The 13,248-nt window shown below is 32.8% G+C and overlaps 1 protein-coding gene across 1 annotated transcript in view; it reads right to left on the bottom strand.

Moving 5' to 3' along the window:
- Positions 1-641: 641 nt before the first annotated feature.
- Positions 642-13,248, bottom strand: part of LOC111047032 (guanine nucleotide-binding protein subunit gamma-e) — a 40,214-nt gene continuing 27,607 nt past the window's right edge. Inside the window, exon 3 of the mRNA XM_022332702.2 lies at positions 642-3,516. Coding sequence (XP_022188394.1) covers positions 3,411-3,516 — 106 coding nt within the window. The 3' untranslated portion in view covers positions 642-3,410. The remainder of the gene's footprint in view (positions 3,517-13,248) is intronic.

Raw genomic sequence — 13,248 nt, 5'->3', positions numbered from 1 at the left:
TCATAACGGCAAGGGAAGTTGTGTGAGTGCGCCACACCAGATTTTTATAGTAAGATTTCAAGCACTGGTCCCGAAGTAGTTGCACAAAATAGCCAATAAAATTTAACCACCGTTAAAAGTCGTCATTGTATTGCCGTCACATTGGTTATTCAATGACAGCATTTCACAGCGGTTAAATTTGATTAACTATTCATCCATCTGACTTTCAATTTCGTTAGAAATGATCTCCCTGAAATAAAAATACAGATTGTTTTCAAAATCGATGAATTTATTAATATTCAAATGCACAGTTTTTATTTTCTTAATAACCATATAAAACATGTTACGAATAAAAAGCTGGAGACAAACATTATTAATGATTATCAAGTTCTCTTCTAAAATTTATTTCTGAAATACAGGATGAATATGCTGAATATATTATTATATATATTTCATTAAACAAAATAAAAGCTCATAATGAAAATTACTAAAATAGGCTATATCAATTTTTGTTGCAGAAAATAAATATACACCTAAAACACATACAGTACTAAATAATTTAAATAAGATATTAAGTTGACAATCTAGAAGCTTAAAATAATAGTAATACTTAACTAGAGTATGACTAGATTTAATACATTGCATGAATGTAAACGATATACATTCATTATAATTTTAAAATAACTAAACTTTTAATTTTAGTCAAATAACATGGACAGCAACACAACACTAAATTTAAATTTGGCAAATGAAACAGTAAATTAATAAGAAACCTTATTGGGGATTAGTTAAATTTTATCATATTTAAAATACATGAACATATTTGTACTAACTTGGCATAAATATAGTACATTATGGAGCTCATTTTTTCATTACAATTGAATTTATAGTAATAATATATTTCTAGAAAGAGTGATGAAATTATTTCAAATTAATACATGTGTACATTTTCCTGGATTTTGAGACTGTTGAGTTCCTTTTTGGTCCATCAAATTCTATGAAATAAAAATTTAAACTTCTGGTGAATTATTTCAATTTTCATCATTAGTCAGCAATTTTTTAAGATTTTATTTTGATTAAGCACACATAATGATAGAATAATGTGGGAATTTTATAAACGTCCTAGGAAACTTCTTTCACAAGTTTTTAAGGGGATTCAAAATAAATTTGAAGACTTCATAGAGAAATCTTGAATCCAAGTGATGATAATATAAAGTAATTGAGCTTATAATATTTACTCTTATTTCTTCAATAACAAATTATTTTTGTTTTACAAAATTTTCTGTGAAAATTCACTGAAAGGTTTTGCTAGATTTGTCTATCATTCTATACCGTACAACAGAGTTTGGCTTAAGTCCTATGATACTGCTTTATTTGAACTATTTCAATATTTTCAAGCATTTTTTCCTATTAAAAACACAAACATTTTTGAGTTTCCAAAAAATCAGTAGAATGCATTGCTTCAACAGTGTCAACATCTAACAAATGAAAAATATTTTAAAAAAGCTTTGAATTGAAACATCTAGCAAGCAATTTTCCATTGGTGAACACAGAGTGCATTGAGTGAGGTATAGCTTTGGAGTAAAGTTCAAATTTTAAGGTCGTCCATTGAGGTGATCTGTACTTTTTAAATAGCAGAGAACCTGAGAGCTTTCAGGTATAGAGTATTATAAACCTGAGGTAGAACAAGGTATAAGACCAGAATAGATATAATCAACATCAATAGAAAGCCTTCTTTACTGAATTAACTGGCTCTCTGTAATGGTGGACCCCCAATTTAAAACCCAAAAAGCTACCATTTTCCTCAGGACACTCTGTGTTATGAAGCCCTTCATTATTCTGAAAACATTGTATTGTTTCGACAATATTTTAATTGACAAAGTTTGGTTGGACTAGGTAGTAATTTTCTGAAATAAAACAGTACAATACTTTACATTGTAAAGCTTTCAAAGTGATTTCTACTTTTATCCAAACCTTCAATATTGTAAAGCTTCAAAGGATATTGATATTTTTTCAAATCCTTCAATTGTAAAGCATCTAAATAATTAATATTTTCCCAATTCATTTTAAAATTTTTGCGAGTCAAAATCATACATTCTGCGGAAACCTTGTCTCATGGAGTAAAACAAACTTCATAATAATTTCATTAGTACCTACACAAAAAATTGAAATTTGAATGTTTTCCAAAAAGATGACTATATTCACGTTGGCTCATGAATTTGATATTTTAAACTATCAATTATGTATCAACTACACAATTTCTCTTTTGAAATACATCTTTGTATAAGTTTATATTATGATAATAAGGTTTATTAAGTCCTCAAATTAAACTTTTATTGTTCTACAGATTAAACAAAAAACTAGCGGTTTCTCAAGTTGATATAAGTGCAGTTAATACTTTTGCAGAACCATGTGTTTCCTATGTTGAAAAATAATAATACTTTTATCAGAGTGCCTCATATTTTTAATATGTTCATTTTTTGCAAAAGTATGTTTTATCTTTCTGAATAATACTTTTCTAGGAGTGATTCATTTCTTGATTACTTTCTAACCTAGTAGTGTTTCATATATTGACAAATCAAACTTTATCAGAGTATTTATTTATTATCTTGCTCATAATAATACTTTAACAAGAAGTTTCTCTCGTTTTGATAAATCATACATCCATTCAGTGAGGTCCACGTTATAATGGCATTGGAGAAAGATAGGAGAACAACGTTGCCGATCCTCTGTCTTGCTAATGCCTTCTATTGACGGTAGCTGATACAGGTTTATTGATGTAAACGGTTCATTCTCGTTTAAAATGATCAATTATATTTTATTAAAGCAAGAAATTATATTTTTCAATAATTTCATAATTAAGATGAAATATTTTGTTAATTAATTATCAATTCTACATTGTTAAAATACGATCTTGCAACGGAGTAAAGCGAGAAAGAGATCCGCTTTGTTCAATGATAGACAAGGATATCAATACAATTGATAATCAAACACTGCCATTATAACGTGGACCTCACTATAGAATTTCTTATCTTGCTGGATAATACTCCAAGAAGCGTTTTGTATCTTGATAAATCAAACTTTTACCCTAAGGCCGTTTGCACAGTGGCAGTTTAAACTAAATTTCATTTTAAACTGGATTAATCCGTATCAAGTCTCGTTTGTTATAATGTGATTCATTTTGAGTGTAAGCCACCAGCTGATTAAATTCAGTTTAAGCTTTGACTGTGCAAACGGCCCTTAAAGTATCAATTTCTTACCTTACTGAATACATTACCAAAAAGTGTTTCTTACTTTGATAAAAAGAATCGACCAAAGAGTGTTTGTAAACATACATAATGAAGGAAGAAAATGTGATGGCTGCCATAAGTTGATGACAGTTTATGGCGATTTTTCGGTGGTTTATGGCCCATCACATCATGGTTTATGGTTTACATGATTATACACTTTCCTTTCTCAGCCCAGGGGTTGTTCTTCTTGTCGGGGGCGTGTATCAGAGGATCGTTCTTCTCATTCTCCTCCACGTATTCCCGCATGCTGTGGAAAGAGACAGAAAATAACCAGAATTAGAGGAGGTTTGTAAACGAATTAACAAGGTTTGGATGACAAAATTCGGATTAAAACACAAGAATAAAATACAAAAATCTGGTGTGGCGCACTCACACAACTTTCCTTGCCGTTATGAAAATTGATCACCTGACGCTAGTTTTCCCGCGCTTCTCAAGTCTACTATTCAAAGATTTGAGCCAGCTGGTGACGGGGCAATAACGCTGGACACACACATGAGGTCTGCTATCTCTTCATAGTGAATGATTTAATAGAATCAATAATAATTTGCAATTGAATAATCACATTTCCTCGAATTTAAAGCTTATTTTCGATTTTAGGTGGAAATGTTACTGAACATTAATTGTAGAGATTTTCATGCTCAATCTACTCCACTTGATTTTTTTTTGTTTCAATTGTATCTGAAGCCTGATAATTGGGAATCTATCTGCATTGATGGGGCGGAGCTCCTGAAATTTTTACAGATATGGGACTTGTGGCAGTTGATAGAGCTCTTATCGATGACTATTTTAGGTATGAATTTGATCAAAATCGCTGGAGCCGTTTTCGAGAAAATCACGAAAAACCCTGTTTTTGACAACATTTTCGCCATTTTAGCCGCCATATTGAATTGCATTTGATTGAAATTGTTCGTGTCGGATCCTTATAGTGAAAGGACCTTAAGTTCCAAATTTCAAGTCATTCCGTTAATTGGGAGATGAGATATCGTGTACACAGACGCACGCGCGCACACACACACACACACACACACACACACACACACACATACAGTCCAATACCCAAAGCAATACTTTCCTTACCTATGGTAATAGGGCAAGGAAAGTAAAAAATGTATTTCGAAATTAGGTTCTTTCTATTCACTGTACTCTCTAAATATTTTTGATAAATATACTGAGTGAAAAAGAACTGCTGAAACTAGAAAATATAACTATAGTGAGTGTGTACAATGGCAGTGTTTGATTGGCAATGTTATTGCTATCCTTGTCTATCATTCAACAAAACGGATAGCGCTACCTCTTTCTCGCTTTGCTCTGTTGCCAGATCGTCTTTTAACAATATAGAATTAATAATTAATTAACAAATTATTTAAAATATAATCGATGATTTTAAACGAGAATGAACAATTTATATGACATTAATAACCCTGTATCAGCTACCCTCTATAGAACGCATTGACAAGACAGAGGATCGACAACGTTGTTCTCCTATCTTTCTCCACTGCCATTATAACGTGGACTTCACTATAGAAACAACCCTTTCCTTATTATAGAAGAAAATGTTTTGTGTTGCACGACAATCTCTTGAAACTTCGAGAGACTTGTAAAGCTAGGGCCTCATTTGTTCAGTTGTGTGTTCTTCTCCTACTTCTTCTTCTTCCTCCTCTTCTCCACCATCTGCTATTTCTTTTTCTTCTCCTCGAACTTATTCACCTTCCTATCTTCTCTCTTTTTCTCTACCTCCCTTTCTACCTTCATTTGTCAGTTGCACGTGTACTGTTTTTTTGTATCTTTTTTCTTCTTCCTCTTCTCCACTATCTGCTTCCTCGTTTTCTTCTCCTCAATCTCATCTACATTTCTATCTTCTCTCTTTTTCTCTTCCTCCCTTTCCACCTTAATTTGTTCAGTTGTGTGTGTCAGAGCACGTGAATTTTTTTTTTGTTTCTCTCTTCTTCGTCTTCTTTTTCTTCATCTTCTTCGTCCTCTTCTCCACCATCTGCTTCTTCTTTTACTTCTCTTCAATCTCATCTACATTTCTATCTTCTCTCTTTTTCACCACCTCCCTTTCTACCATCATTTGTTCAGTTGAGTGAGTCAGAGCACGTGTACTGTTTTTTTTTTTGTTTCTTTCTTCTTCTCCTTCCTCTTCTCCACTATCTGCTTCTTCTTTTACTTCTCTTCAATCTCATCTACATTTCTATCTTCTCTCTTTTTCTCTACCTCCCTTTCTACCATCATTTGTTCAGTTGTGTGTGTCAGAGCACGTGAATTTTTTTTTTGTTTCTCTCTTCTTCGTCTTCTTTTTCTTCATCTTCTACAATTTTTGTCTACCTCCTTTTCTTGTACTTGTTTGGAACGTGCCTTTTTCTAAGTGTTCAAAGCTACTTAGCTCTCTTCATATATGATGGTTAGGTGTTTCATCAACCATGTAGAATACTGAAAGACTTTTGCTAAAAGATTCAGTGTGTTGCCCTCTATAGAGGATAACTGGTACCGGTACATTATATCTGACATAAAATTAACTGTTCATTCTCGTTTAAAGTAACCAATTATATTTTATTCGTTCAGATAATTGACCGAGCGAAGTGAGGTCTAAGATTCAACGGTTTGGCATTTCTCTTTGTTTGAATGTTTATATGTTGCGCATTAACGGCAAAACGCGGTAATAGATTTTCATGAAATTTGACAGGTATGTTCCTTTTTGAATTGCGCGTCGACGTATATACAAGGTTTTTGGAAATTTTGCATTTCAAGGATAATATAAAAGGAAAAAGGAGCCTCCTTCATACGCCAATATTACCGTAAAAATCAGACTATAGAATTATTTATCATAAATCAGCTGTCTAGTGGACTATAATACTACCCGTTCAAAAACATCTAACATCTTGAAAATGTATCTTTCCATTTTAACGTAAGTAGACAGTTGACTATAATACTACCCGTTCAAAAACATCGAACATCTTAAAAATTGTATCTTTCCATCAACGTTGTAGACAGTTGCAGCCAGACCTGATAACAGCGCTCACACTCACATTCCAGGACGACACATCACGGTACGATAGGACAGAAAGCTCTTTATTTATTTAGGATTTTTCTAGACATTTTTAATTGAAAATTATTTATTGATTTTTGAGAAAACAAGGCAACAGGTCAATGTAACTCACTGAGCGCGAGGTATACTGTTCACAGAACTACTAGTATAGTTTATAATGATAAAATTATGAATAAAAGGAAGAATAGGTTAGATACGAATAAATATGGTATATAAACACATGTAATGAGATAAACAAATGAATAAAATCATAGAGAACAGATAGCATAAGGAGATATCCCATGGTATAGGGCGTTCAAGTTTCAAATTTCACTGCTAACTTGATCAACAACAAGTCGTACAGTGAGGTCCACGTTATAATGGCAGTGGAGAAAGATAGCAGAACAATGTTGCCTATCCTCTGTCTTGTCAATGCCTTCTATAGACGGTAGCTGATACAGGTTTATTGATGCAATATTAACTGTTCATTCTCGTTTAAAATAATCAATTATATTTTATCAAGCACGAAAACAATTATTCCGCACTCGCCTACGGCTCGTGCGTAAACGTTTCTTTCGGTGCAGCAAACTGTCACTTTGCGCACTAGTTGCACAAATAACTATTTTCAATAATTTCATAATGGATTTTCATAATTAAGATGAAATATTTTGTTAATTAATTATCAATTCTACATTGTTAAAAGACGATCTAGCAACAGAGCAAAGTGAGAAAGATATAGCGCTATCTGCTTTGTGGAATGATAGACAAGGATAGCAACACCAATGTGTTTTTTCTGGCTCTAAATGTTGTCAAATTACGCAAAAATGTTCCAATTAATGGTGATTTGAGTGTGATATTTTTGGGTTTTATTCTGTTTTTAACCGTCAAAATTTAAAATTCTTAGTTTTCGTTGTTTTTTAGTGAAAATGGACTAAATTGTAGGAAAGTGAAACCATAACCCTATTCCGGACTTTTAAAATGTTATCTAAATTTGGGAGAGAAATAGTACAAGGAGTATCCTTAGTTTTTCTCTCCCAATTTTTTGGTAGAGAGTTAGTGGGGAGGATATTTTTAATATTCTTTCCGAAGAATGGACATTGATATGTCCAAAGCTCCGCCAATTTATGTAGATGCATAACAATATGATTATTATCTATAGTTATTATATTACAAATTGCTTTTTCATATCATTTATACAGTTCAATAATTATTTTCTTAGTCTATATTATGTAAATTCATCTATAATTTTGCTGTATTGTAAGCTATTGTATATAAGTGTATAAGCCAGTATATATTGTAATCTACATAAATAAAGTACTCAATCAATCAGTGCTACTTTGTAAAAATTATAAATAAATGTTAATCAAATACTGCCATTATAACATGGACCTCACTATATAGTGACATGTGATTGGATGTCTTGTATGCCAGAAATAATCCAATAATAAACTTGCAAATGTCATAGTGCAGTCTATACACTTCAGAATATCAGCATTGATTTAATGGGGCGCATTTATGTTATAATGCAAGGATTGCTGACATTTTAAAGTGAATATCACTGTAGAGAAACTTTGCTTTTAGTAGAAAGTTGGGACTTGTATCTCTTCAGAACACTTGAAGTTGATTCAATTATATACAGGAAGGTCCACGTTAGAATGGCAGTGGGGAAAGATAGAAGTACATCGTTGCCGATTCTCTGCCTTTCATAGAAGATAACTGATACAGGTATATCTGTTGTAATATCAACTGTTCATTATTGTTCAAAATAACCAATAATTCTTTGATTCATTCAATAAGTTTATTGTTCAAAATAAGTATTTCTCTATTGATTGATACAATAAGTACATCATCGAAATGATAGGGAGAGAAAAAATAAGGTAACATTGCGCTATTCCTCTCCCAAATTTAGATAAGGTTACACATAGTCCGTAATAGGATAATATAATAATATAAATCCTATACTATTAAACGAGCAACTTCTGTTTATATGTTTGTATTTCACCGGATCTCGAAAACGGCTCTAACGATTCTCACGATATTCAGAACATAGGTCTATAATATAAAAATTCGATTGCATTGGGTCTCATACCAGGGAAAACTCGCTGATTGATTGATTGAGTACTTTATTTGAAGTACATTGAAAGGATAGCTGAAGGACATTAAAAGGATAATTATCATTCATCCTTGGAAAAACAGCTGATAATAATTATTTCGTCGTCTGTTGGTGATGGAAGTGAGTGAGCGAGTTCATGTGTGTGGGACTGTGTCAAAATTATGACTCAGCTGTTGAACTTTTGTAATCATTCAATCAGGTACTTAGTGCCGGTTGCAAAAAAGCCGGGTTATTTTCAATCCTGATTAATTCCAATAGATCCATCTTTTTGAAATGGTCTTCTCTGATTTGGCTAACGTGAAATTAATCAGGATTAGAATTAAACCAGCTTTTGTGCAACCGGGCCTTTGTGAGGGAAATTTTTGCATTCCTCTGGGAATTAATCTCAATTTACTGTGATTAGATAGAACATTTTCTGTATGAACTATGAATGTTATTATAATTTCTTCTTTCGTAATACATTTTTACTTTCCTTGCCCTATTACCATAGGTAAGGAAAGTATTGCTTTCCAAAAAAAAATTAAGGTACCCTGATTTCAAGTTTTCTATACGTTTCAAGTCCCCCTGAGTCCAAAAACATGATTTTTGGGTGTTGGTCTGAGTGTGTGTATGTGTGTGTGTGTGTATGTGTGTATGTCTGTGAACACGATAACTCCATTCCTAATCAACCGATTGACTTGAAATTTTAAACTTATGGTCCTTATACCATGAGGACCCGACAATAAGAAATTCAATAAAATTGAATTCAAGATGGCGGAAAAAATGGCGGATAATTACTAAAAAACCATGTTTTTCACGTTTTTCTTGAAAACGGCTTTAACGATTTTCTTCAAATTCATACCATGGATAGCTATTTATAAGCCCTATCAACTGGCATGAGTCTCATTTCTGGGAAAATTTCAGGAGCTCTGTAATATTCTAGAGAAAAATGGCGGATAATGACGAAAAAACCATGTTTTTCAGGGTTTTCTCGAAAACGGCTCTAACGATTTTCGTCAAATTTATACCATAGATAGCTATTTATAAGCCCTATCAACTGGCATGAGTCTCATTTCTGAGAAAATTTCAGGAGCTCTGTAATATTCTTGAGAAAAATGGCGGATAATGACGGAAAACCCATGTTTTTCACGGTTTTCTCGAAAACTGCTCTAACGATTTTCTTCAAATTTATATCATAGATATATGTTTATATATATTACTAACTAACTTATATCATATTAGTAAATACTTACTAACAAAATTATATCATATATCTATAAGCCCTATCAACTGGCATCAGTCTCATTCCTGGGGAAATTTCAGGAGCTCCGTAATATTATTGAGAAAAATGGCGGATAATGACTAAAAACCATGTTTTTCACGATTTTCTCAAAAACGGCTCTAACGATTTTTTCAAATTCATACCCTGTATAGTTATTTATCAGATCTATCAACTGGCATGAGTCTTTTTCCTGAGAAACTAATGGGGGGTCCACCCCATCCTTGAGAAATGGACTTTGTAACCTCCTTCTCGTGCATGAGGTAGGTAGAGCAGTTTATAAAAAGAACACAGTCATAGTCAAGTTATTTCATCTGTAGAACAGCTGTTTTGACGACTTTTAAAAAAATCATCGAATTTCACAATTTACACAAAGGAAAAAGTACTCTGAAAACAATTATAATACACACATATAAAGTAGTCTGATCGTAGTTGCAAATATGTTGCCGCCAATCGTCATTATGTTATTCCCCTAAATTATTCTCGTTTGAGAATGAGGCTTGCAGTTCAATGAGCAAGGAAAGTTGTGTGAGTGTACCACACCAGATTTTTTATGCTTTTGTACTCCACAGCGAAGCTCGGTCCCCGATATTTATATTTTATTCGTCGAGAAATTTATTCTCCAATGATTTGATTATAAATAAACTACCAGAATTTAATCTAAATTTATAATAAAATAATGAAAATACATATTTACTTGTGAATAAGATATATTTGAGATAGAATTGCTTACTAACAATAATCAATATGACATCAGGTATCTTGAAACACAGCTACCTACTATAGAAGCTAGAGGAAGAAGAGAATTGGCAAGCATGCCGTCCTAACCTTTCGTCTGACTTAATAACGTGCATCTATTCACAGATCTATATTTATAGCAGCATGTCCCATAGTTCTGTTGTGTAATATAGAATGATACGGTACCCTATATTATACGTGAATGTGTGACGTCAGAATATTCAATGCATGCAAATTCAATTTGCGAAGATGTGATAGTGGTATGAAAGCACATCACAAATATGAAGAGAGAGAGAGAGAGGAAGAAAGATAGGTATGTAGGTAGGGGTTCAGGGAGAGAAAGAAGCATATGTTTGACTGAATAAAGGAGGGAGATAGAGAAAGACTGAGTGACAACAAGATAGAGTTAGTATAAGAGAGAGAGTGAGAGAAAGTAAGAGGAAGAAAGATAGGTATATAAGTAGTGGTTTAGGGAGAGAAAGGAACATGTGTTTGATTGAATGAATGACGGAGAGAAAGAAAGACAGTGACAGCAAGATAGATAGAGAGAGAGATACAGTCTAAGAGTATATTACTGATATAGAGAAATGACAATGAAAGAATGATAGAGAGCGGTTTAGATAGAGAAAAGAGAGTTTGTTTGATTGAATAATAATGAGAGTGAGAGAAAGAGAGACCGATTGATTGATTGAGTACTTTATTATTTATGTAAATTACAATATATACTGGCTTATATACTTATATACAATAGCTTACAATACAGCAAAATTATAGATGATTTTACATAATATAGACTAAGAAAATAATTATTGAACTGTATATGATATGAAAAAAGCAATTTTTAATAACTATAGATAATATAACTATGCATCTACATAAATTGGCGGAGCTTTGGACATATCAATGTCCATTCTTCGGAAAGAATATTAAAAATATCCTTCCCACTAAGTCTCTACCAGAGAGAGAGAGAGATACAGTATAAGAGTGTATTACTGATATAGAGAAATGACAAAGGAAGAATGACAGAGAGCGGTCTAGGTAGAGAAAAAAGAGTTTGTTTGATTGAATAAATGAGAGTAAGAGAAAGAGAGAGACATAGTATGACAGAAAAAGAAGATTCGATTTCTTTATTTATGTATGTTACAATAATTACTGGCTTATACACTAATTTACCTTAAATGACGGTAATGCTAATTATTCAACGAATTTTACAAAGTATAAAAAATAATCGATGAGAATAAAGATTAAATGCAATTAGAATAACGATAATATTAAATTGTAATGTAAATTCATAAATCGGCGTTGTTTCAACAAATAATTGTCGATTCTCTTAAGAAGAATATAAAATAATATCCTTCCCATAAACACACGACCGGGAGAAAGTGAGTGAGAGAGTAAGATAGATTGATTATATGCCTTTATTAGGGCGGAGTTAGGACTCAAGGTCCTCTCTGTCACACAACCCTAGAGAGAGAGTGAGAGAAAGTAAGAGGAAGAAAGATAGGTATATAGGTTTAGGGAGAGAAAGGAGCATGTGTTTGATTGAATGATGAGGGAGATAAAGAAAGACTGAGTGACAGCAAGAGAGATAGAGATACAGTCTAAGAGTGTATTACTGATATAGAGAAATGACAAAGGAAGAATGATAGAGAGCGGTTTAGGTAGAGAAAAGAGAGTTTGATTGAATAAATGAGAGTCAGAGAAAGAGAGAGACATGTCATAGTATAAGAGGAAAAGAAGAGAGAGAGAGAGGGCGAGAAGTGAGTGAATATGTATGACATGTGCTAAACGAATTTACATATATGCCGTTGTCATATGCATGCAAATGAAATAAGAGCAGACGTAATACGGCCACAAGAGGTGCATCTATTGAATTAGGTTGTATTGTAGAGTAGGAGGGAGATAGTGAAATAAGGCAGAGTAAGAGAGAGAGATATTGAATTGGGTAGGTAGTATTGTAGAGTAGGAGAGAGAGATAGTGAGATAAGGGAGAGTAAGAGAGAGAGAGATTGAATTAGGTATTATTGTAGAGTAGAGAGATGGTGAAATATGGGAGAGTAAGAGAGAGATATTGAATTAGGTAGTATTGTAGAGTAGGAGATAGTGGGATAAGGGAGAGTGAGTGAGGGAGAAAGAAAGACACTGAGAGAGTGAGAGAATGTAGAAGAAAATCAAGAAGAATGAAACATCTATTGTTCTAAAAAGTGCTACAATTGTGAGAGAATGCAAATGTGTAACGATGAATATGACAAAATGATTTTGTTTTTAAAAACATTTCAATATAGTGAGGTCCACGTTATAATGGCAGTATTTGATTAGCATTGGTGTTGCTATCCTTGTCTATCATTCGACAAAGCAGAAAGCGCTATCTTTTACTACCTCCACAACGTTGCCAGAACGTTTTTAACAATGTAGAAATATTAATCAATTAAGAAAATATATTCAATCTGGAATCTGAAATTTATTATTTAATAATCGAAAAATAATTATATTCTCTTGAAGAATAAAATATAAATATGGTCCTCTCATGTTCAATCTCTTTCTAGGAGATTAAGCTCAGCTGCATATGCAATGTCCAGGCTAAGGAGGGTTTTAGTTCATGAGGCAGTGATCTCTGCTTACTATGGATATTAATGAGTCATTACTGTCTTATGGGATATTACTGTGGGGAGGATCAAGATTCTCTGCCTCTATCTTCTGTGCCCAAAAGAGAGTCCTAAGAATCATATTTAAGAAGCCACCCCGTTTCTCATGTAGATCGCTATTCAAAGATAATAGAATTTTGACAGTTCCTAGTCTCTATTTATACAATCTGGAAATCTTTGCTTATAAAATGAAAGATGAT

The sequence above is a fragment of the Nilaparvata lugens genome, chromosome 8 (assembly GCF_014356525.2).
Source record: "Nilaparvata lugens isolate BPH chromosome 8, ASM1435652v1, whole genome shotgun sequence".
Classification (NCBI taxonomy): domain Eukaryota; kingdom Metazoa; phylum Arthropoda; class Insecta; order Hemiptera; family Delphacidae; genus Nilaparvata; species Nilaparvata lugens.
The sequence above is the reverse complement of the archived record's forward strand: the minus strand, read 5'-3'. Positions and strand labels throughout refer to the sequence as shown.